Below are 25461 nucleotides of genomic sequence, written 5' to 3' on the forward strand. Positions count from 1 at the left end.
GGAGGAGGCGGAGGAGGAGCAGGAGGAAGAGGCGGGCCAGGCAGCAGCGTCAAACTTTGGCCGTGACGTAACGCGACCGATCGGCGGATGGATCCGTCATCAGAAACCAGAAGAAACACATTCCTCACCTCCTTCCGTCCACCGGGACCCCCGCGCGTCCACAGAGACCCCGCGCGTCCACCGGGACCCCGCGCGTCCACCGAGACCCCGCGCGTCCACCGGGACGCTGCTGGTTCCGTCCGGTCCCCGTCCTGGTGCGGAGACAACGCGGAACTGCGCTGCCCCGGTCCGTCCGGTAGGCAGGCGGAGAGCCGCGGTGGGCGGGGAAACCGAACACACACGCACGCACGCACACGCACACGCGTCTAATAAATAAAATATGTGTATTTATCAGACTCAAAGCTCTTAATGACGTCAGCTGTGACGTTTCTGATTTCTGTATGAACAAACATTAAATGTTTACATATAAACATAATATATATTATATATATATAATATACAGTATAATATAAACGAACATTATATATATAATATACATAATATTTTTACATATAATATTTTATTAAATTCTATATACAATATATTTCTGGAAGAATTTGATTAAAGGTCTTTAAATTAATTAAATGAGCGGGAAATAATAGTAAATAACAAGCTGTAAAGAAAACATGAACTGGGGGGGGGGGGGGGGGATTCCAAGGTAGCTCAGATTCTACAGGAATTCTCGTGTGTGAAACGGAACAAATCTGTAAAGATGCTCACCTCCACAGAAATCTGGTAAAAAGGTAGAGAAAAGAAACGGCTGGTCCTCACTTCAGGAGTGAGGGGGGGCCGCACCTTCAGTTTCCTCCCATCAGCGCACCAGCTTCCTGGGGAGGTGAGCCCCATTACACGTCACAGCAGACATGAAAGACACGAGGAAACGTCAAGCTGCCGTTTGTGTTAATATCAAATAAAGATTAAAACATCCTCACAATTGAATTTGAGATCAGGTCATGTGACCACTTCCAGTCTTCTTTGTTCCATGCCCCAGACTGGAACCAGACCACCTACGGTTCTCCGTCTCCAAATCAACGTGGGGAACCAGGTCTAGTTCTGGCCTTCGTCTCCATCATCGGGATCGGCTGCGTGGCCGCCGCCGTGATGTCATCGGCTGACTCTGCTCTGCTTTCAGCAGCTTCTGTCTTCACCTCAAACATCTACAGGAGGATCCTGAGACCTCAGGTAAGACATAATAATAAAATAGCACCTCCTAATTCTTTAATATTCCTCCACTATGCATCATTCTTCAGATCTTGGATCTCAGAGAAAGCCCTCAGCTCTCCGAGTCCCATCAATATTACGGCAGTAATCCTCCTCAGGAACTGCCCCCCCCCCCCCCGAAACACACACACTTTATATCAGGGGACTCTCAGGCGATTGGGCTTTACCTCCTCTTCGTCTTCTCTTTCTTCTTCAGGCATCAGACCGAGAGGTCCAGTGGGTGATCCGTGCTTCGGCGGTGGAGTCAGGCGTCGCTGGCTCATCTCTCAGCATCCTGAAAAACAGCGTCGTTGCGTTTGTGTTCCTCAGTGCCGAGATGGCCGACTTAATAGTCCTCCCTGAACTCCTCTGTGTGCTCTTCGTCAACGTCTCCAAAGGTTACGGGGGTGGACAGCCATTACTAGGGTTAGAACCAGTCCTCCATTTCCCAGGATGCACTCTGGAGGACGGTGTTTCACACCTCGAACAACGACTGACACCGTGTGTGATGCTATTTTAAAGCACAAGTAGAAAGAAAGATGTTTGTGTTCCTGTGTGTTTAGTCTTAGTTCTGTTCTTGTCCAGAGTTCAGTACTTAATACTCACTGATGAATGAATGAATATATTTATTAGATAGAATGTTAGAGTACAAGTACAGTCACACAGTAGCATGTATTACAGTACAAATACGTCGTTGCTCGTCTGGCAGAACTGTACTGCCTTACATGGTTCAATTAGTTTGAACGTAGCCGTACGTACAAAAACCTGCCGTACGTACAAAAACCTGCCGTACGTACAAAAACCTGCCGTACCTACAAAAACCTGCCGTACCTACAAATACCTGCCGTACGTACAAAAACCTGCCGTACCTACAAAATTCAGCTTCAGATCTTTCTGACAAGCCTCTGTTTGTCTCTGTGTGCGAAGAACTCATGTTAAGAACCCCGAGCGTAAAGTGTGAGACGTCTCACCCCTCACCCCTCTAGCACATACTGCTAGAGCCCCCCCCCCCCCCCCCCACAATGCCTCTGCACGCCACTGATTATGCAACCGTTTAACCTTAGGCTTTAATCGAAGGCTGGAGAGGCGGCAATAAGAATGATTGAGCGGTTTAAAGTAGAGTTGGATGAGCGACCTGTCAGGAAGCAGACACACCCAAATCACGCGATGGAGGTCGACCACCGGGCAGTCCTTCCTTTGTTAGCAGCACGCTACGTCGGTTGTGTCAGGCCTTTCTGCTTCTACGGAAGCTCTTTTTGGACTCCATCCATGGAGACACAGACCCATTAGGAAGGTCAGCTTCACAGTGAGTTGTGTTACTAACCCTAACCCTAACCGATTCATTTAAAGCTTATTTGAAATTCAAAATAAAAAACTAAAATATTGTTTGACAAACTGACAGCATATCTTGTCTTCCACATACAAAGCGGCTTGGAGAGTAATGTAATACCTATACAACATTTTACATGCAAAAAAACAACTGCATTACAGCTGCTCCTCCCTTAACGTACTCGTTTCAGGACAACGCAGCGTTTTCACGGATTTCTGAAATCTAAAAGCATTTGTTTCGTGACAAGAAATCTCTGGTAGATGAGCGGAATGCGCTGGCATTCCGGTTTTCTTGTGCTTTTCTGGTGTCAGTTCTTGATTAGATTGTAAAGCCACTTTTTAATGCTCTGGGAATCGAAGGCATTTTTACTCGGTCTCAGGGCGGACCCAGGATTTTTGATCAAGACCGGGCGAGACCAGGCCAGTACTCCTGTGGTTGGGGAATGCAGAATGCAGCTGCTGTGCTGCCTTCCAGGTCACACCTGGAGGGACACCTGGAGGGACACGCCCCCTGATCACAGAGAGTAGACGGACACGCTGCGCCCTCAAAAATTAGCCATTAAAAATCTCATCAAACTCCTTAATCATTAAGTTTGATTTTCAAAAGCACAAGAACGTCATCTGCAAAACGACATGTAGCGAAGACACTCTGCAGCGTGTAAATCCTGCAGCGCACTGCTCAGAGAAACCGCTGGAACGAGAGGAACAGGGACACGTAAAGGAACCACAAATCAGCTGCGCTGGGGAAGCCAATCAGGACGTGCAATCAAAGACGGCTGAAAAGAACATTGGTTGTCCGTCTCTGTTCTGGTAAAAGTTCTGTGTTGTTGTGAAAGTTTGTGGCTCTGCGCCTAAGTTGGCTGGCAAAGCACCAAAATGCAAAATGTCAAAGTTAAAGACCCATGTTCAAGAAAATTACATTAAAAATACATTGCTGAAAAGAAAAGCGTTATTTTGTCACACTTCATTTAATTTCAGCGACTTTTTCTTTAAAACCTCCTTTATAAAGTGACGTTTGTCGTGGCTTGTCAGAACAGTTCAGGTTTAATAAGTACGATTGAATAATTTGTAGAAGTGAAACAACAAACTTGATGTGTTGCATTTTGCTGGTTAATGAAAAACGTTACTGGTTATTTTTATTTTGTTCTGTTTGGTTGTGATTTCTCTTTGATACGTTCCGTCTCAGTCCGGTCCTGTCGCGACCCCCAAATGTCTCGGTCTTGTCTCAGTCTCGCTACTCTTTAGTCCCAATAATGTCTTGATCTCGGTCGGTGTGTTCTCGACTATAACACTGGAATTCAGAAACATGACTTTAATGTTCAAGCACAGGCAGTCAGTCCAAACCAGCAGGCAATTAGACAAGTCCCAGGAAACAGGCAGACGGACATTTATTGCTGCAGCCGACGCTCACTCATCCGTCTAGTTTCGTTGTTGCACGGTACTGTGTACTTGTACTGCGATGACAATGACAATTAAAGCATTCCATTCCGTTCCGTTCCGATGCAGTGCGGCTGATTAGGAGACGAGCAGCAGGTGTCCAGAGCAGCACAGGTGACGTGAATGAGCTGATTACAGGCGTGGCAGTCAGAGCAGAGAGCTAGAGCAGGAGGGCGGAGCTACGTGAAGCAGGAAGCCGTGGCCGGGTTCCTGACTTGTAAAAGTCTTCGACAATCCAGTTATAAAACTCACTCTACTGTTGAACATGTAAACATGATTTACTGCAGATGTTTTATCCAACGAAGTCATTTCTTCAAAATAAATTCATAAATCAAAGATCTGCAGGACAAATGTTAAAGGTTCTGACTTTGTTGTTCTTTTTGTCATGTTGGATGAAATCCGTCTTTTGCCTCATCCAGCCTCTCAGACATCAGTAACCAGTAAACCGATCCATCATGGCTGTCAACGTCCCCGTTGCTACAACGTAATTGTAGCATATATATTATTTTATAATGTAAAATACTGCAGTAAAGTACAGAGCTACAGAAAACAGACCAGCCAGGATATTGTGCCCCCAAGCATGAATAAATAATTACTCCTTATTTTAAATAATTATAATTATTTGACAACTGACGTAGATAAGCAATCCTACAAACAGCCCAAGGGAGAAATAAAGGAGATAATTTCCCGGTATTTACATCTACATGCTCAAATAAAACGTCATGCGTGAGGATAACGACTCACCTTTAGGACAAGGGAGGGGTGACTCACCCATGAATTCAATATGTAAATGAACACGCACCTGTCCTGTTGTCAGGTCATCTAGTCTTCTGACTCACTGCAGAATAAGGATCCAGAAGCAGACAGCCAAGGTGAGTCCTAAACCGTGCTTTTCATCTTAACCGGGTCAGACAGTACATTTTGAACGGTTTTGATGTGGATTTGGGACGGCGCCCAGTGAAGGGGGTTGAAAGTCATGTGAAAACCAGTTTTTCCTCTGGAGCTCATGACGCATCCTCTTCTCTTGACTCAGACTGTTTCTCAGTCAAATCGGAGTGAAGAACAAAGTCAACCGATCCATCATGGCCGTCAACGTCCCCGGAGTGATCGCCATCGTGTTCTTCTACCTGCTGGTCCTCGGGACCGGCATCTGGGCTTCCTTCAGGTCCAAAAGGAAGCAGAGGAGAAGTGGAGCCACTGGAATGGAGATGGTCCTGCTGGGGAACCGGAGCATCAACCTGGTGGTGGGGGTCTTCACCATGACCGGTGAGCAGAGAACACAGCTTATAAAACGAACTAAACTATGACTATGTTGGTGCAGTTCTACACCTCCATCGTGGAGTCCGTCCTCACCTCCTCCATCACCGCGTGGTACGCTGGCGCCCCCACCAGGGACAGACACAGACTGTAGTGCATTGTACGTGCTGTGGAGAAGGTGATTGGCTGGAAGCTGCCATCCATCCAGGACCTGCATGTCTCCAGGACCCGGAGGGGTACAGGTCGGATCACAGCCGACCTGTAGGTCTCTAGGACCCGGAGGGGTGCAGGTCGGATCACAGCCGACCTGTAGGTCTCTAGGACCCGGAGGGGTGCAGGTTGGATCACAGCCGACCCTTCTCACCCTGGACACGGACTCTTTGACCCTCTCCCCTCGGGCAGGAGGCTACGGTCCATCCGGACCAGAACCTCCCGCCACAAGAAGAGCTTCTTCCCCTCGACTATAAGACTCATGAACAATCAATAATTCTGTATCGGACTCATGAACATTTTACAACCGGTAACTTGCACTACACTTATTTGTCGTTACCTTGTGTTACATGTTGAAAAGTTCCTAGACTGTGAACCCTCATTGACAATTAAGATATTCTGACCTGATTTGGATTTCTGGGAAATCAAACTGCGCTGTTGGTGCGCCCACTTATGTAAGGCCATTGTTTGAAGAAAACAAAATGTACTGCATTTATATACAGGCTGCTTTGCTGTAGAGGTTGGGAGGAAGGATAATTTGTTCAGCCCAGTTTTGTATATTTCTCATGTCTGAACTCTGATAAAGGTTTTCACTTGAACTTTGCTCAAAAGTCAAATGTTTGAGGAGAAATTGTGGAAAGTCTGCAAATGAGTAAATTTATCTGGAAAAACTGGTGAGAAAATCAGCATATGTTGTTGTTGGTTTGAAGTCCAGCCATGAACTATCGACACATTTTCTGTCCGCTTCAGTCTTTTGTCCATGAATTAACTGTCTGTTCATCCGTCCTGCAGCTACGTGGATTGGAGGAAACTTCATTAACGGTGTAGTTGAGATGATGTGTACACCGTCCATGGGACTGATCAGGGTAATACTTCTGTTCCTGTCATACAGCTCAACGTTTATCATTGGTAAGACTTTTGGTAAGAATACTGTATGATAACAGAAAGAGAAAAAGAAACCCACATCAGCCTTGGCATGTAACGTTTTCTCCGCCATCAGTCACTCAGTTGTATTTACTTCCCTTCAGACGGTTGAGCCGCTTGAAGTCAATTTCTTTACGTTTCCACACCCAAGCCAGATGAAATGAAGAATGTTGAACAGTAAAGGTTAAAGGACGCTCCTCCCTGTAGTCTTGTGCTCTCTCTCCCTCTGTTTGTCCCTCTTTCTGTCTCTGTCTGCAGGTCCTTCTGTCCGTGGTGCTGCAGAACCTGGACCTGTGTCCCTCAGCTCTGATGTCCATATCGCTAGCATTAGCATTTATCGCTTTATCGAGCAGCTCTTTAGTCAGTATCTTAGTGTTACGTTATGTTTTCATGTCACTCTATCTATAGAACCAAAAAATGAATTGAATTGATAGAATTGACACTTCATTTCTTCATGAAGGTTTAGGAAGTCATGTCATTGCAATGGCTAATTGTAAGAGTTTAAACCGCTAATCTTGCAGAATTAATTTTAGTAGAAGGATTTTAGCTTTCCTATGTCCAAAAAATGTATTGCATTAATCCTTAAGCATTTTGCTGTATTTGATCTTTACACCTTGGATTTCATTTTCATGTCTTAACAAAGGAGGTCTGGTATTTATCAAACCGATGAGAGACAGAAACTGTGTGACGATGCTGGACCCTTTCCATTTCAAGTACGGAAAAGTGATAACGGCTGGAATGAGCTTGATCTCACTTGGTGTTGATTTAGCCTGGGTGGCTACAACGCTCTTTAGTTTAGGTACCTTTGTAACATTTATATTTGAGATGGAATCAGGCAACATTCACACAAAGACTGAGGATAAACACTCTCTTGCTTTTGACAGGAGGAACCATGAGTGTGGTTCTGGATCTGTCCTTCTCTCTTTGTATCTGGATCTCTGCTGCTGTGGCCGTCACCTACACCCTGATGGGGGGGCTCTACTCGGTGGCCTACACTGACGTCATACAGCTGGTCCTCATACTGCTCGGCATGGTTAGTAACCGTGTAAATAACAGACATCAAAAGTCCAAGGGACTTTTTTTATTCATGTTTTATATAATTTCTTTTTGTCTCTCAGTCGATCTGCGTCCCCTTCGTCATGACGAGTCCTCACACCGTGGACATCAGCCAGACGCTGATGAACAACACCTTAAACGCTCCCTGGATTGGACAACCGGAGCTGAAGAAGACGGGGATCATGATTGATGACTTCTTGTTCTTAGTAAGGAATCAACAATGCATCTTCTTTTAAAAAAATATATAAATCAGTCTAGTCCCTTTGTGATTATCATAATCAGATAATTAATTTGTTGATACCTTGAAGGCATTTGCAGGTTTGTCATACCAGTGCTTCCACCAGAGGATCCTTTCAGCTTCTTCCGCAACCTCAGCGAAGCTGACATGTTTTGCTGCAGCTTTCTTCATACTCGTATTTGGAATACCTCCTGTACTGCTTGGAGCAGCCGTTGCATCCACAGGTAAATGTGCTGAACCTGGGAAACAAACATGAAGTACAATGATAAATAACAGCAGATTAGTTCCACAGAAAATACCCAGTTGATGACTCGCTGGCCGACCACCCAACTGTAGAGGAAGTAACAAAAGCCATCAGACGCCTAGCTAGCACCAAAGAACGCGATACTGACTCCATCCCAGCTGAGGTCTATGCATCTGGTGGCCCAAGATTGAGTTACAACCTCAAAAGCATGTTCAGTTCCATGTGGACTCAACAAGAGCTGCCACAGGATCTCAAAGATGCTTTGATCATCCGCCTCTGCAAGTGCAAAGGCAACAGAAACACCTTTGACAATGACCGTGGCAATTCCCTGCTCTCCATTGTTGGGCTGTCGAATGTCATGGCCAAATAACCCTAAGAAGTTTATCGCGATGGTCCAGCAGTTCCACAACGGCATGAAGTGCAGGAAGTGACAAGAAGTCCCAGCCATTTCCCATCACCAATAGAGTAAAGCAGGCCGGTGGACCGGCCCCCACTCTGTTCAGCAAGATATTCTCTGCCGTGCTTTGCGACGCCTTCTGAGACAGAGACATCGGTGTTAAATCCACGGTCAAACTGACAGGAAACTCTTCAATGCTTGGAGGCTGCAGGAACAGACCAAAGTGCATGAAGACGCTGCCTGCCATTTTCTCTTTGCCTTGAACGCCATTACTCAATCAGACATGCAGGGAAGCAAAGACCTGTTGTCCAAAGCCTGATGATATCCACCAAGAAGACGGAAGTCCTGCACCGGCCAGCGCCAGCAGCTCCCTAAGTAGCGCCAGTGATTTTCAGTGGTAGGCAAGTTTGTCCACCTCAAGAGTACTTTGTTGTGCTCTGTCAATATGAATGAGGAAGTAGCCTAAAGATTTGCCAGAGCCAGCTCAGCCTTTGGCAGACTGGACAAAGTATGGGAGCGAAGCGCTCAAAGTGTACGGAGCGGTAGTCCTACCATCCCTGCGCTACGGTTGTGAAACGTGGACTGTCTACAGTCAGCATGCCAAGCAACTCAACGCCTTCCACATGAGCTGCATCAGAACTCTGCTCTGAATCAAGTGTCAGGAAAGCATCCCAAACATCAAAGTGCTCCAGCGAGCTGAGATGGAGAGCATCCACACCATGCTCCTGCCATCCCAGCTCCAGTGAGTTGGCCATGTCCACCTCATGGACAACTTTCGCCTTCCAAAGAGACTGATGTACAGCCAGTTATCTACGGGCAAGTGCTCAGTCAACCAACCAATGCTCTGCTACAAGGCTCAGACCATCCTGTCTGGCGGTTCCTCATTAGTTATGGGGTGACCGAGTTCAAAGACCAACGCAACAGGAACAAAGAACAGAAACACCAGCGCAGAAAAGGCCGTGAGAGTTCAGCCTCCCAGCTTAGGTCAGCCATGCACAAACCCTGCCCCCACTGAGACAGGCTCTTTTGGGTGAGGATAGGCCTGATCAGCCGCCTTCACACTTATTCCACCCAAAGCGTCATGAAGTCAAGGTCATCTTCGCATGTTTGCGAACTTCAGTTAAATCTGTGAGTAAATCTACAGTAGAGCCATTACTTTGAATGAAATTGTTACTTCTCTGGACAAAAGGATTTTGAAACGAAGGTTTTGTGTAATGGGCTGGTAGGACCCAAATGCAGCGTAACTCAAACTATGGCAGTTAGTCACAAGAACATGTACAATGTACGAACTGGTAAGCAATAGTAAGGGCAAAATCAATGTTTGCTTCTTTTGTGTCTCTTCCTCAGACTGGAACCAGACCACCTACGGTTCTCCATCTCCAAATCAACGTGGGGAACCAGGTCTAGTTCTGCCCGTCGCCCTGCAGCACCTCACCCCGCCCTTCGTCTCCATCATCGGGATCGGCTGTGTGGCCGCCGCTGTGATGTCATCAGCTGACTCTGCTCTGCTTTCAGCAGCTTCTGTCTTCACCTCAAACATTTACAAGACTATCCTGAGACCTCAGGTAAAAAACACACAGGAAACCCAAAGATTACCTGAGCCATAACTCAATAAATAAATTAGTGAAGGTGTGAGAATTTAAAAAAGGAAGAAGTGGAAGGCAGGAGAAAGTAAATTATATAAAAACTGGCATGACGGAGAAAAACAGTAGAAAGACAAAAAGTGAAAAAGATTAGAAACCTGAAACCTTTTGTTCTTTATTTGCTCCTCCAGGCATCAGACCGAGAGCATCGGTGGATTGTCCGGGTTTCCGTGCTGGTTGTGGGTGTGGCTGGAACGTCACTCGCCATGCTGAATAACAGTATCATGCCGCTTTGGTTCTTTGGTGCTGAAATGGCTTACATCGTAGTCTTCCCTGAACTCCTCTGTGTCCTCTTCTTCAACGTCTCCAATGGTTACGGGGCTGTTACGGGCTTATGGGTGGGACTGATGTTAAAACTGCTCAGTGGAGACCCATTACTAGGGTTAGAACCAGTCCTCCATTTCCCAGGATGCACTCTGGAGGACGGTGTTTATGTCCAGTACGCTCCAGTTAAGACCATCTCCATGCTGTCTACCATTGCTGCCATCTTGCTGTTCTCCTACCTGGCTTCTGTCCTCTTCAACAAAGGTGTTCTTCCTGAGAAGTGGGACGTGTTCAAAGTGAAAGCCCAGCATGCACCGGTACCACTGGCACCAGTAGGTGGCGCCACAGAGAGGAATGAGGACATGAACAGCAACAACTGTCAGAATGAGGCATCTCTGCCCTGTGTTAGCACAGCTTGGTAGCATTGCTGTAGTTTGATTTTTCTCTTTCTTTCTATGTTTTATATTTAAATGTACCATATTAATTTAGCACTGAAATCACAACCTGGAATAAAAAGGGCACAGAAGGCAGAAACTAGTCGCTGAATTTAAGTGTTACCAAATGTTTGTTCTATGGTTAGAAGTAACATTCAGGAAGTGTAATCTCTCTTTAGGAGGGAAATTCAAGGAGCAACATGAGGTGAGCATCAACAATCTGTTGCCTTTTTCTGCCCGTTTTATGGTGTTAATCTGGATGTCCTACTCTTAAATTTCTACCCTGTTAGTCTAAATTATGAAGAAAGTAAACAACATTTGAAAAAATTCCAAAACATGTTTGATCTATAGACTAAAGTACTGTTTACGTCTGGAGAGACAGATAGATAAGTTTGCTCTTTCACAGAGCAATGGCTAATTTAGTTAAAATAATTTCACCCTGTTAGGTATATAACAACCTACCCAACCAAACCACCCATACTAATTATTATTTAAGTCCTTGAGCTCTACCAATACGAGTACCTGAAGGTTCAATATGTCATTTAACTGATACAATGTTAAAAACATGAAAAATTAATTTTTCTTCCCACAAAGGTTAGCACACTGAAAAGTCACCAACAGCCAGGAATGACCCAGCTAACAGCCAATCAACAATACCAGATTAAGTAGACACAACAGTCTGAATTCGGTGCAACATTTTGTGCTGCTGATTAGCTCCTATCAGAGTACTTCTCTGAGGTTGGAAAGTTAATTCTTCTTGAGAATCTGGAATTGTCCGAGCTGGCTGGTTCAGAATCTGGTTTCATCCACAACCATCAGGTTGCCTGCATCCAGTTCATTCACAGGGGGGGTCAGATTGGTGTGAGTTTCCAAGTGAAGAATTTGCCTTTGGTCTTTTTAGTGCAGGTGAATCTTTACAAGAGAGGGCAAGGTTTATATACAATTCTCTGTATTGGTTATAGTATAACGGATGGGCTGGGTGACCTGGTCAGCGTTGCAGAGAGCTATGACTAGAGTATGTGTGACAGAAAAAGAGAAAAGGCAGTGAGGCTGAGAGAGAGAGTTCTTCTTGGTGGAGAAGGTGGAGAAGAAGGACCTTCAAACAGGTGAGGACATAAACAAACACTTTGACTGCAGCAGTGTCCACATGAATAATGGTCTGTCTATGTGTGGCCCTGCGATGAACCGGCGGCTTGTCCAGGGTGTGCCCCGCCTCTCGTCTGTTCACTGCTGGGCTAAGCTGCAGCAAGATCCGCCACCCGGTACCGGACAAAGCGGTTCGATTGTCTGAGTTTGGTCTTTATTTGTCTCTAGGAGGCTGCGAGGCTAAAGGAATTGCAACACACACAGACACACCTACACACACACAAACACACACACACATACACACACGTACAATTTTAGGAAACCTTCTGAAAACATGTAGCTCATTGTGTAGTTTATGTAGTTTACCAATGCATTACTCGACACTCCATTCAGCAGTCACCATTTCAAACCGAATAAATGTAATTGTAGATTTCTGAAACTGTAGTTTCTACTTGTGAAGATGAAACTCTCACGGTTTCATGACCTGGATGGAGGAGAAACTCCTGAAATGTCATCTGTCTTCTTTATTCAGACAGTAAATCAGATATTGCCAAGTGGGGAGGCCGGTCAACCAGCAGAGGAAATTATATAATTATAAATAGAGTATGTCTCTGTGTGCATAAGTCAGTCAACTCGTCCCTATAGCAACAATTCAGGGGAAGAAGTCAGAATTACCAGCTAAGCATGCAATGTCTGGTGAGTTCAACCTGAAACCAGCTTTTCCACTTTGGCTAATTATGCTGTAGAACATCGATCCAACCAATACTTAAAATATTCCTTATCTGAAGTACTGTCCCTCTTTTCACTCAGTCGAGCCCGTCAACCGATCCATCATGGCCGTCAACGTCCCCGGAGTGATCGTGATGGTCTTCTTCTACCTGCTGGTCCTCGGGACCGGCATCTGGGCTTCCTTCAGGTCCAAGAGGAAGCAGAGGAGAAGTGGAGCCACTGGAATGGAGATGGTCCTGCTGGGAAACCGGAGCATCAACTGGGTGGTGGGGGTCTTCACCATGACCGGTGAGCAGAGTCGAGCTAACAGTCCTAGCATGGAAGCTCTGGCATTAGGATAATTAGGTAAACAACATGTGATTTAATCTTCAAACTTAATTTACAAAAATAGAACTAGATGAAAAAGTTATAACTTAATTTTCACAAAGACAACCTTCAAACCTATAATAGCCATAAAGTGCCGTGCGTCTCTTAGGGAGTCCAAAAATGTGAAAACCTCCTGTTGCGTAATCTGAAAGTTATTTATTACAGAGATTATCGAGGGAACCAGACCAGAGAGGAAAGTGGGACATGGGGGTGGGATGGACAGGAGAAAGAAACGGAGAGCAAGTAAAGGGGATGGAGAGAATGAGCCACAAAAAAATAGAGTGCAAAGCTCATCAGAGCTACGATCCTCACGATGATCACATCGTAGAATCGGTCGTCAGAAACCTCTCTTCTCCATCCAATGAACGAACGTTTGTCTGCTTTGAACTTCATGTGTGCTAATCCACTAATCCACCCTGTAGCTACATGGGTAGGAGGAGGCTTCATTGCTGGCACCACTGAGATGACGTACACGCCCTCCATGGGACTCACCTGGACGAGTGTGGTGGTGATGGCTTACAGCTCCTCTTTTATCGCTGGTAAGAGATTCAAACGACGTCACAGGAAACTTAAAGCCGTCTGAATTAGTTTGACAGCGCTTCGTGCCGTGAGACTGATGAAGGTGTTTCCAGCCTTCGGTCTGTTCTGTATGCACCTGAACATTAACAGGGTACAACTCACCCCTGTTGCACAAATAGAGGCTTCTATTTAATGTTCACACATCTTCTGCACTTTAACCTTCAGCCGTCCACCTTGTGAGGTGAGGGGGACAGAAAGTCAGTCAATGATTGTAGATACACGACTTGACCCAGACGAATGACTGAAAGTCCAATCATGCTGGTGTGTGGATGCTGAAGTGTCCTGGAAGAACGCCAGACCTTACTGATATGTAATCAATTAAAAGACAATAGTAATCATCTATCACATTAGGTTCTGAACACGATCAATCAAAACAAAATGCACTTCTGACTTTAGAGATGTATTAAAGACTTTAGAGATCTCTTACGAATCCGAATCGGTGATTCTAATGATGGTAAAGTTATAATCAGCAGCAAATGAATGGCTAGTCTATAATCCATTCATGGAGCGAGTAAAGTACCACAGCAGGTGAAACTGATTGATCGTCACTAAATGGACAGATTGACGTCACTCATTTTTGTCTGACTTGTGGAATACGGTGACGAGTGCCTTGTTTTGAGCGGTGGAGATATAATGTCAATGTATTTCTCTATTTTTTCTTCTTTTATAGATTTGGTCTTTGTATGTAATTGTTTGATCTTTCCTTCATTAATTGAAGGCGGTTTGCTGTTTGCCAAACCACTGAGAGAAAGAAGCTGTGTGACGATGCTGGACCCGTTCCATTACAAGTATGGGAAGGAAATAACAGCTGTACTGAGCCTGGCTTCACTTTTTGCTGATCTGACCTGGGTACCCTCGACGCTAATTGGTTTAGGTACTTTAGCCACGCAGCATTGAGATTCATTTTACAAACACTAGTTTTTTTAATTTGAATGGCACCTTATATTTCTCAGGGGGAATCATGAGTGTGGTCCTGGACTTGCCGTTCTCTCTTTGTATCTGGATCTCTGCTGCTGTGGCCGTCACCTACACCCTGATGGGGGGGCTCTACTCGGTGGCCTACACAGACGTCATACAGCTGGTCCTCATATTTGTGGGCTTGGTGAGTTTGTTATACTAGTTTTTAGTTTGAATGCTTCTGGCCCTGTTTTAAGAAGACACATCAATGACTTTGTCTTTGTCTGTTAGTGGGTCTGTGCTCCATTTGTAATGACGAGTCCTTCCACCGTGGACATCAGTCAGACGCTGATGAACAACACCTTACACGCTCCCTGGATTGGGCAACCGGAGCTGAAGAAGATCTGGATTATAATTGATAACTTCTTATTCTTTGTAAGGAAGCTATAATTATCCAGTCAAATAAAACATAACCCTACCGTTATATAAATGCCAATGTTAAACATTTTTACCTTCAATGATTCAATCATTTTAAAAGCAGAGGCCTTTGCACATCAAAAGTCGAAAAAGGCTTTGCTCGAGGCCGAGAGCAGATTTATTTGTGTCTTTGTCATATCTACGCAATAATGATAAACGAGGATCTTGTTCACTTTGAAGGCATTGGGGGGTTCAGGATATCAGACCTTCCACCAGAGGAACTTGTCGGCTTCTTCTCCAGCTACAGCCAAGTTCACGTCCATTGCTGCTGGCTTCATCATATTTATATTTGGTATACCTCCTATACTGATTGGGGCAGCGGCTGCATCCACAGGTAGGCTCTTGGATCCTACATGTGATGTACAAACCAATGCCCTTACAATACTTGTCTCCACATTTATATTGCAATAAATGAATGCCCTGCATCTGTAAACACCAAAGAATGAGAAAGAGAAAGTATAAAACAATCACATCCTCACTTTGCACAGTCCCTCATCTAGCATAGATACATTTCAATTCAAACACAATTTTATTTCTTTCACGGCACCAGATCAGAATAGAAAGTCATCTCAAGGCACTTTACAGGAGTAGCAGGGAAGACCTGCAAGGAAAAATAGAACCCAACTTGCCCCACAAGAGCAAAAATGTTCCTTTAACAGGCAGAAACCTTGAACAGAACTTAAGACTAATGAATTCTTTTTTTAATTTAACCTGCATTTAACATAGTCTGCCCTCATCGTGGGCAGACATCTGTCTGGACCGGTTGGGCTGAGAAACAGAGGGGGACAGAGATAAAAAGAGAGTGATAGAGAGACAGAGAGAAGAGGAGTAGACAACGATTTACAATACAACCAGTGGTTCAAAACATATAAGCTGCTGATATACAGGAAATACCAAAACTAACACTTATGAATGCTAATGCTAGTTGTGATGGTAATTGTTGGACAGTCACGGGTCCAGGTTCTGCAACAAAATGGACAGAAGGACCTGCAGAGTGAGACAGAAAGAGGGACAAACAGAAGCAAAGAGAGCACACGAGTATGGCAAAGACAGAGGACATTGTGGCATGTATTTATAAAATGTGAATGTGTGATGTTTTGGGCCAAGAACCAGTACTTCAGTTTTATTTTGATTTAATAGGACGTTCTTGGCCATCGAGGATTTAATGTCCATCGGGCATGTTTGATGTCTAACTTAGTGGTTGGTTAGTCTGGTTGAACTGACAGGTATAATTGTGTATCATCTGCATAGCAGAGGAATTTTATGCAGTATTTCCTCATAATGTTACCTAAGGGAAGAATATAGAGCATGAATAAAATATTCCTGCAGATCTCAATATCTAACTTCTGTGTACGGAAAGTATTTATCATGAACATGTGCAAATTGAGATCTATCAGATAAATATGACCTAAACTGTTAAGTTCCAGTAAGGGAGTAGTAGGAATGAGGTCCCCAGAATACGGAGACAGAGATGAAAAACAGTTCAAAGTCGGGCTGCACGATATGGCATCAAACCAATATCTCGATATGTTTTGGCTATAACAACAGGTATAGATTATATCTTAATATTCTGATTTCTCCTCTAAATCCCTACATATATGTTAAATTCAACCCTTTGATGCATTAAATGACACGAGTGTAATCATTGAAGCAGACCCTTCATCATTAGCATCAGTGCCTTTTATAAATGAATTTTGAAACCGAGGTAGTGAAATTTCCATATGATATGAAGTAATGATTGTTTAAAAAAAAATCCTTATGTGAACCTATTAACATAATGAAAGAGACATTTACTGAGAGATCATTTTTGTGTCGGTACCCAGACTGGAACCAGACCACCTACGGCTCTCCGTCTCCGTATGAACGTGGAGAAGCAGGTCTAGTTCTGCCCGTCGCCCTGCAGCACCTCACCCCCAACTTCATCTCCATCATCGGGCTTGGATGTGTCGCGGCTGCTGTGATGTCATCAGCTGACTCTGCTCTGCTTTCAGCAGCTTCTGTCTTTACCTCCAATATTTACAAGAACATTCTGAGGACGAAGGTATAAACATGTACTTGTTTCAATCTTGGTTTTTTTGGTCCAATTATTATGACGACAGTATCTCATTAGCTTCTTGGGAGACATGTCTTTAAATTGTATTCATGTCACTTTATACTTTACTGTCCCACACAGGGAAATTGATTTGCAGGGTGCAGACAAGGACAACAACACAAGATGGCAGCACAATAAAAGCCTCAATGAATTAACAAAATGAAAAACCTAGATAAGAAGAATCCAGAGCTTGTATCGACTGTACAGCACTTTTTTCATTTTCCTGTTTAAAGCATTGGCCTGTAATTTTGCTGTTTATTTATAAATGTTCAGAGAAACTTCACACATTTCTTTGCACAGTTGTATTATCTAAGAAAGTCAATTAACCTTTCTGTAAAACACTTTCTGTAAATTTCATTTCTACAACACCAGATCATAATAGAAAGTTATCTCAAGGCTTTACAGGAGTAGCAGGGAAAGACAGAACCCAACTTGACCCACAAGAGCAAGAACTTTGGCAACGGAGGCAAGGACAAACTTCCCTTAAACAGGCAGAAACCTTGGACAGAACCTAGGCTCATGGTGGACGGCCATCTGTCTGGACCTGCTGGGTAGAGAGAGAGAGAGAGAGAGAGAGAGAGAGATTTCTGATTTCTTTTGTGAAGTCTTCTGTGGGTACATTTCTCTTCATGATGTCCTTGATTATCTTCCTGGCAGTATTGAATGTATCTTCTCAGAAGTCCCGGTTCACCATTAGAATAGAATAGAATAGAATAGAATAGAATAGAATAGCACGTTATTGTCATTTCACACAGTGTTGACAATCTCAGCTTGTGTATCTCTGTGTCAGAGCACATGTATGTTCGCTGCCCAGTGGCAGAAAAAATAGGACGTCCACCCTTTTTGGGATTAGAGAGCAGGAAAGTAAAAATGGAATTCAAGCGTAGTTGTAAATAGAGGTCGGCCAGAGAGTTATTTAAAGGAAGCTTCCGTCCTTTTGCGTTAAGCTGGTCTTCCCCTTCTCTTTCTTCTTCAGGCATCAGACAGAGAGATCCAGTTGGTGATCCGTGTTTCTGTGGTGGTCGTGGGTGTGGTTGGAACGTCCCTCTCTACCCTGAAAAACAGCGTCATAGTGTTCTGGTTCATTGGTGCAGAAATAGCCTTCATCATGATCTTCCCTCAACTCCTCTGTGTCCTTTATTTTAATATCTCCAATGGTTACGGGGCTGTTATGGGCTTATTGGTGGGATTTCCATTAAGACTACTGAGTGGAGACCCATCACTAGGGTTAGAACCAGTCCTCCATTTCCCAGGGTGCACTCTGGAGGACGGTGTTTATGTCCAGTACGCTCCAGTTAAGACCATCTCCATGCTGTCTACCATTGCTGCCATCTTGCTGTTCTCCTACCTGGCTTCTGTCCTCTTCAACAAAGGTGTTCTTCCTGAGAAGTGGGACGTGTTCAAAGTGAAAGCCCAGCATGCACCGGTACCACTGGCACCAGTAGGTGGCGCCATAGAGGACGATGAGCGCAATTAACCCAAATAATCCTCAGGGTGAAGGGTCACAGCCAATGATCAGTGCACGTTGTCCATCTCTATTTTAATCAGCATCTGCTGTCTATTAGTTGCTAAGATATGACTGTATTCCTGAATTGATCATGACTGTAATCTGATCCAGTACAGAGAAATGACTCGTCAATCTATTCTCAGTTTGCGGCGTCATTGTTCTTTCTACACGCTCCGCCTCCTGACTCATCTTTTCAGGTTTGGCTTCTTGTAATTGGGCACAGCAATAATTAGTGTCGTTAGTGCATCCTGTTTCACATGTAGTCAAATCCAGGAGTTGATTTAGAAGGTGACGCGGCCATGACTCATCACAGTACCACAATATATTTGATACTGAAATGGAGATGTGCCCACACTTTACGTCAGCTGAGCCACAATTGTGGAATGCTTTGTGGATTCTTAGGAAGAAATGAAGATGACCATATTTTAGTAGTAGTAGTAGTGATTTTATTTCCGTCAGTATCTTAACTCAAAAAGAAATGAAATGAAACAACAGAACAATGTTTAGGCTGAAGTGAAAGCATCATTAAAGTCAAACCCTGATTACAACTTGACTACGATTAAAAGCACGTTAAACTTACGGCATGAGCAACAATCAGCAAGATTATATATATGCTGTACTCTTTATCTCAATGTCTTTGCAAAATGAATTCATTTCAGTTATACTCACATTTCTTCAGTAGATTTTGCTCCAATCAATCAATGTAAAAAACAAACAAAAGCAAAAAAACAGAGTTTAGATGTTGCTTAGTTTTAGTACCACTCACAACGTTAGATTTAAAAAATATATTTTAAATTCAAATATTTAAATACGCTGAGAAGGCAGCTCAATTTATCCATCACATCCTTGTCGAACTTTTTGTGCAGTTTTTCTAGGTAAATAAACTATAAAAACAAGCCTGGTGAAATTAGTAACTTTGGTTAAAATCAGAACAGTCAGAATATCCGTGACAGATTTGGCACCTGGATTGGATGGACATTCTGCTGATCAATGCCTGAACCATGACTGAGATTTAAACTGCCAGCCGGAGTCTCTAGGATACTTATTTGTGGAGCGCCTTTCTAGATACTTAAGGTCGCTTCACGGAAGGTACAGACATTAAAACCAGAAAGGCAGCAGAGACAAAGAATCTAAGCATGAAAATTAATTAGATAAACGTCCCGTGGGCGGGAACCCATAGGAGGGATTCAAAGGGGGCGGGTGCTTTGTGAGCCACCTACTGGCACCAGTGGTACCGGTGCATGCTGGGCTTTCACTTTGAACACGTCCCACTTCTCAGGAAGAACACCTTTGTTGAAGAGGACAGAAGCCAGGTAGGAGAACAGCAAGATGGCAGCAATGGTAGACAGCATGGAGATGGTCTTAACTGGAGCGTACTGGACATAAACACCGTCCTCCAGAGTGCATCCTGGGAAATGGAGGACTGGTTCTAACCCTAGTAATGGGTCTCCACTGAGCAGCTTTAGCGTCAACGCCACCAGTACGCCCATAACAGCCCCGTAACCATTGCAGACGTTGAAGAAGAGCACACAGACGAGTTCAGGGAAGACTATCAAGTAGGAGACTTCATTAGCAAGAAACCAGAATAATATCAAGCCGTCATTCAGCATGGTGAGCGACGTTCCAGCCACGCCTGACAGCACCACGGACGCCCGGACCGCCCACTGACACTCTCGGTCCGATGCCTGAAGAAGAAACAACAGAAGATCTGAACATGAATTCAGCTTTTAATTGTTTCTTGCTTCTTTCTAATGTCGTTCATTATTCTTCCCACTTTTCTATCGTAGCAGTTTTCATTTAATTGTCTCTGTTTTAATATCAATTCTGAGCTGGTGGGTGTTCTGTCAAGCTGTTCCTGTAGAAGCTCAAGTACCCCGCCCAAATTACAAATCACAACCCCCGCTGCATGCTACTCACATCGTGTGTGATAATAAGGGTCCGTATCCAGCCCAGGTTGCTCGTCTGATGGGCGACTAGCAAACATCTGGTCATGTCTGTCTCTAGCAGAAGGAAGGAAGCCAGGTGTTGTCTCTTACCTGAGGTCTGAAGATGTTCTTGTAAATGTTATTGGTGAAGACGGAAGACGCAGAAAGTAAGGCAGAGTCAGCCGATGACATCACGGCGGCGGCCACACATCCAATCCCGATGATGGAGACGAAGGTGGGGGTGAGGTGCTGCAGGGCGACGGGCAGAGTGAGAGCAGCTTCTCCACGTTCATACGGAGACGGGGAACCGTAGGTGGTCTGGTTCCAGTCTGAGGGTTGGACAAAAGACACGGAAAGACTCAAAGATTCATCGCACCATCTGTAGTCCCGTTATTTTGGTTAGATTCATGATAAAAACATATCAATCTCACAAAACTAACGTGGAAATGATACATGTGACAGTTGTGTATGCATTTGGGGAATATTGGGATGTCAGAATGCATCTGGAGGATGCCGAGGAGCAAAATCCGATGACTCTTGTGAGACTTCCACAGCATGCAGCAAAACAAACACCAGGCTCAGCGCTCTTACCTGCGGATGCGGCCGCCGCCCCAATGAGTACAGGAGGTATTCCAAATAGGAGTACGACGAACGCTGCAGCAAAGCACGATATCTTTGCTGAAGCAGTCGAAGAAGCTGACATGGTCCTCTGGTGGAAGGCCTGGTACCCCAAACCCCCCAGGCCCTGAGAAGTAAACCAGGTCACTGGTTCATTTGCATCTACATCCATCTAGATCTTTAAAAGTCATTCAGTTAATAGTTCATTTCACTGTCACTAGAACAATTGTAGTCTCCAAATATATTCTGCAGATCTATAGATCTATAGAGACAAGAGTGAATTCGATTTGACACAAGATGGACCGAAGCTTCCTCACAAAATACAACCAGTTATCAATCATGATCCAGGTCTGTTTAGGGTCCGGTTGTCCAATCCAGGGAGCGTTTAAGGTGTTGTTCATCAGCGTCTCACTGATGTCCACGGTGTGAGGACTCGTCATGACGAAGGGGACGCAGATCGACTGAGAGACCAATCAACAAATCAATGAATGTCTTCTACAGAAGTGAGTTTGATGTTTTATGCCTGTTAAACTCTCTGATAACTCACCAAGCCTACAAAAACGAGGACCAGCTGTATGACGTCTGTGTAGGCCACCGAGTAGAGCCCCCCCAGCAGGGTGTAGGTGACGGCCACAGCAGCAGAGATCCAGATACAAAGAGAGAACGGCAAGTCCAGGACCACACTCATGGTTCCTCCTGTCAGATATAATAGGATTTGACAGGCAGGCAGACAGATCATATATCTTATAATTATTTATTACGATTTACCTTGCAGATCTTCTCATTGAAGGCATCAAAACGGTGAATGAACACATCCTTTCCATGAGCTCCATGAGGTAGTCGCCTCATGAAGCAGTTCCCAGAGGTTCTGAGAATTTGTTGAACCTTTTCCTTCCCTCTCATCATCTGGTTTGGGTTTCGGCAAGGTGAGTGTGGAGGCCAGGTCACGGGACGCAGCACTCCATCACTGTCCTTTGTCCCGAAGATGGTCCAACTAAGGTTTTAGGTTTGCTTTTCTAGTTTAGTCTTTATGACAGTCACGCTTGACCAGCCCAGCTCACACAGGTACATTGTGGAGAAAGGGGGCGGAGCTGAAATAGCTCCATCCTTGACAACAGTCAGCCACAAACTGTCCAACGGTCGATCAGCTGAGCTCAGCTGAGCTGTGTGGGTTCCTGAGCCAGTCAAGGCGATCAGTGGACCGTGAAGGGAAACGCCATGAAGCTTCTGCTCAAGGGTTTGTGGATGTTTAGCGTTTGTCTCACACCGTGCAGCCTCAACTCAACGCCCTGCCATGTCTCGCTGTGGGGGACATTTCCTTGTTGCCAGAGCTGCACCTTTGAACGATATCCAGCTGTACTGGTGAGCAGGTTTTCATTTCGGCCTTGTCTTCATGTGTTCAGGTCATTCAAATGTTGGAATATATCTGAGTATTGCACATCCCCATCACTTGAAAGCCCAAAACCACTTGAAGTTCCTCCCACAGCTCCAACACACGGGACAGCCCCCGGACCTCTGAATGGGGGGGGACACGTTTTGCTCCGCTCCATTTTTCCTCACACAACGACGCAAACATGCAACTTTTTACAGGTCTCGTCGAGTACAGGCTATGTAGCCCCGCCCACCCAGTCACAGTGGCAGTTCTGACAGATGTGGGTGCTGCTGTTTGGCTGGGGGCCGACTCCCTAAGCAGGTGAATTGACTACCTATCGCCATCTAGTGGCAGAGCATGCAATTGTTCTGCCTGTCAAAAAAGACACAATATTTACATTTTTGGACCAATCAGGTGAAATTGGATATTCTTCCACAACACACCTGATAATCTCTCAAGGCATACTGGATGTAAAAAACACTGATGGAACCAATCTAACTTCTGGATAGCACAACTGACGGCCCCAAACCCACTAAAGAAAATCCACGTTAGCCTTAACAAGGCACACCTGTGAAGGGAAACCCATCAGGTGACCACCTCATGAAGATCCTTGAGAGGAGGCAAAGCAAACATCAAAACAACGGTTGGAGAATCTAAAATATTCAACCTATTTAGAGTTCTTTAACACGTTTTTGTTTGCTACATAATTCCATCGAGCTTGTTTCTTAGTGTTGATGCCTTCAGTGAAAATGTAGGAAGTGATAAACTAAAGAAATCCATTGAATGAAAATGTGAATATAAACATTTGATTAGTATATATACATATATATTATGATAATACAATACACAGACTGTACCTAATCCGGTGAGTGAAGCAGGCAGCCAGATTAAATCAATTAAAAGTGAAATGAGACAGATTCCAGCCGTTACCACCTTTCCATACTTGATGTGGAAAGAGTCCATCATTGTCATGTAGTTTCTTTCCCTCAGTGGTTTGACAAACATCAAACCTCCTTCAGTGAAATGCACAATAAAAAAGGGAACATTAAAACAGGATACATACACAAGCTAAACGGACCAATACAAGCAGAGTACATTTTTAATCAGCCTTGTGATGTTTAAAGTTGTTGAAAATGAAAAAAAAACCCTGAAAGTTAAATCTGTGATCTGTAAATTTAAATATTAGAGTTTTAAAACTTTTAAACAAGCTGTAGTTAGTGATGATAAAGTTGGACAGCAGTCGACATACATACTATGGACACATTCAAAGGACATGGCTGCCGGTCTTTCCCTGCGACTCCTGTAGAGTGCCTTGAGATAACTTTCTGTTATGACCTGGTGCTATAGAAATAAAACTGAATTGAACTGAATACAGGGACAAGCTATTTTACATTTCCACACATACTATCAAATGTGGTTAAAAGTCTTACCAATGATAAACGTTGAGCTGTATGACAGGAACAGAAGTATTACCCGGATCAGTCCCATGGACGGTGTACACATCATGGCAACACTGCCAACAATGGCGCTTCCTCCGACCCACGTAGCTGCAGGACGGATTAACAGGTCAATGAATGTACAAACGAAGGTGAGACTGTAGAGAACACAATCCCTCCATCCGTCTATCCATCCACGTTCTTCCCTTTATCAACCGGGTCATGCAGGCAACAGCCTGAACGGGGATTTCCAGACGTCCCTGTCCCCAGGCTCCAGGTCCCAAGACATTCCCAGGACAGCCGAGAGACATAGTCTCTCCAGCATGTCCTATGTCCGGGATCACCCCACCCCACAGCTCCTAGCAGCCGCTTCGACAATGGTGGTGGAGAACACTTGGACTCAATGTCTCCAAGCCCCCCCGTCCAGGTCTCACTGTTATTGGTCATGTGAGAGTTGAAGTACCCCAGAATAACAAATAGCGTCCGTAACAGATGTCAGCTGACTCCTCTCGATTGGAGTCCCCAGTCGGAGCTATCCACTATCCAGTACCCCTCCCAGGAACTCCAAGAAGGTTGGGTATTCTGCAATGCCGTTTGGCCTGCCGTTTGGCCTCACAACAGTGAGACACCTGCCCCGACCCGTGTAAACACCAACACGTGACGGATGAGCTGTGGAACTACAAACAAGCCCACATTAGCCTGCTGCATCTCACCCCGGGCAATACCAGAGAACTGTGGAGTCCAGCCCCTCTCAAGGGGTCGGGTTCAAGAGTCTCAGGTGTGGGTGGAGGTGAGCCCAACTATATCTAGAGTCGACGGTACCTCTCAACTCCCCGCACAAACTCCGGCGCTTCTTTTAAGTGTCTACTAAAGGAATTCTTTGGACGTGGACAAGCGAGCATTTGTTTTACTGGAACATCATTTCATTATTTTTCCACCACTGTGACACACCCTCACAAGGTGTGACACCACAAGCAGCTTTCATGACTAAGAAAGGTGAAGAGGTGAAGAGCCACCTTGATCATTTACGTATTTGAACAGGTTGGACAGCATTTGCTCTCCATCTGTATAAACACCGAATGTGGAAGTAAAAGGAGTTTGTGCACAATCGGAAGTACAATTTCCACAACTGATCCATTAGAGCACAATTACCCCAGAGTGAAGACGCAGTCAAATAACATGCAAGAAATGCCAGTGTGCTCCGTTGGAAAGACGCAGCGATCACAACCACGATGGACTCCATGTCGGACTGTTCTTTGTGACGCTTATTTTTACATTCCACTGCACAGAAATGTAAAAGATTTTCTCCAGTGGGTCACAAACTCAATTTCTGTTGTTTGACATTGAGTTGATGGGATTCACGGTCTCTCCTCACCGGTCATGGTGAAGACCCCCACCACCAGGTTGATGCTCCGGTTCCCCAGCAGGACCATCTCCATTCCAGTGGCTCCACTTCTCCTCTGCTTCCTTTTGGACCTGAAAGAAGCCCAGATGCCGGTCCCGAGGACCAGCAGGTAGAAGAACACGATGGCGATCACTCCGGGGACGTTGACGGCCATGATGGATCGGTTGACTTTGTTCTTCACTCCGATTTGACTGAGAAACAGTCTGAGTCAAGAGAAGAGGATGCGTCATGAGCTCCAGAGGAAAAACTGGTTTTCACATGACTTTCAACCCCCTTCACTGGGCGCCGTCCCAAATCCAC

General features: G+C 44.8%; 4 protein-coding genes across 5 annotated transcripts in view; 2 read left to right on the forward strand and 2 right to left on the reverse strand.

Annotated features, from left to right (window-relative positions):
* pcgf5b (polycomb group ring finger 5b) overlaps nt 1–252 on the reverse strand; it is a 3808-nt gene extending 3556 nt beyond the window's left edge. Inside the window, exon 1 of the mRNA XM_068741054.1 lies at nt 129–252. The gene's annotated coding sequence lies outside the window, so the exon portion shown is untranslated. The remainder of the gene's footprint in view (nt 1–128) is intronic.
* A 4602-nt stretch (nt 253–4854) lies between these two features.
* Nucleotides 4855–10752, forward strand: LOC137895561 (high-affinity choline transporter 1-like). 2 transcript variants are annotated; one of them, XM_068741042.1, is made up of 9 exons: nt 4855–4877; nt 5039–5271; nt 6265–6381; nt 7040–7195; nt 7281–7429; nt 7515–7658; nt 7761–7914; nt 9679–9896; nt 10106–10752. In XM_068741042.1, exons 2-9 carry the CDS (start codon nt 5088–5090, stop codon nt 10658–10660), a joined length of 1677 nt encoding a protein of 558 aa, XP_068597143.1. In that variant the 5' UTR covers nt 4855–4877; nt 5039–5087; the 3' UTR covers nt 10661–10752. The 2 variants fall into 2 exon arrangements, with proteins under 2 accessions (XP_068597143.1, XP_068597144.1); XM_068741043.1 differs by having other exon boundaries at nt 7043–7195.
* A 1839-nt stretch (nt 10753–12591) lies between these two features.
* LOC137895564 (high-affinity choline transporter 1-like) lies at nt 12592–18375 on the forward strand. Its single transcript, XM_068741047.1, has 8 exons — nt 12592–12775; nt 13276–13392; nt 14151–14306; nt 14386–14534; nt 14621–14764; nt 14987–15140; nt 16630–16847; nt 17875–18375. The coding sequence occupies exons 1-8, from the start codon at nt 12592–12594 to the stop codon at nt 18373–18375; spliced, it is 1623 nt and encodes a 540-aa protein (XP_068597148.1).
* Nucleotides 18376–19592: 1217 nt separating this feature from the next.
* LOC137895503 (high-affinity choline transporter 1-like) lies at nt 19593–25315 on the reverse strand. Its single transcript, XM_068740978.1, has 8 exons — nt 25132–25315; nt 23751–23867; nt 23178–23330; nt 21496–21644; nt 21266–21409; nt 20922–21075; nt 20442–20659; nt 19593–20090 (listed from the first exon to the last, which is right to left on the reverse strand). The coding sequence occupies exons 1-8, from the start codon at nt 25313–25315 to the stop codon at nt 19593–19595; spliced, it is 1617 nt and encodes a 538-aa protein (XP_068597079.1).
* Nucleotides 25316–25461: the final 146 nt, after the last annotated feature.

This window comes from Brachionichthys hirsutus, chromosome 7, assembly GCF_040956055.1.
Source record: "Brachionichthys hirsutus isolate HB-005 chromosome 7, CSIRO-AGI_Bhir_v1, whole genome shotgun sequence".
NCBI classification, from domain to species: domain Eukaryota; kingdom Metazoa; phylum Chordata; class Actinopteri; order Lophiiformes; family Brachionichthyidae; genus Brachionichthys; species Brachionichthys hirsutus.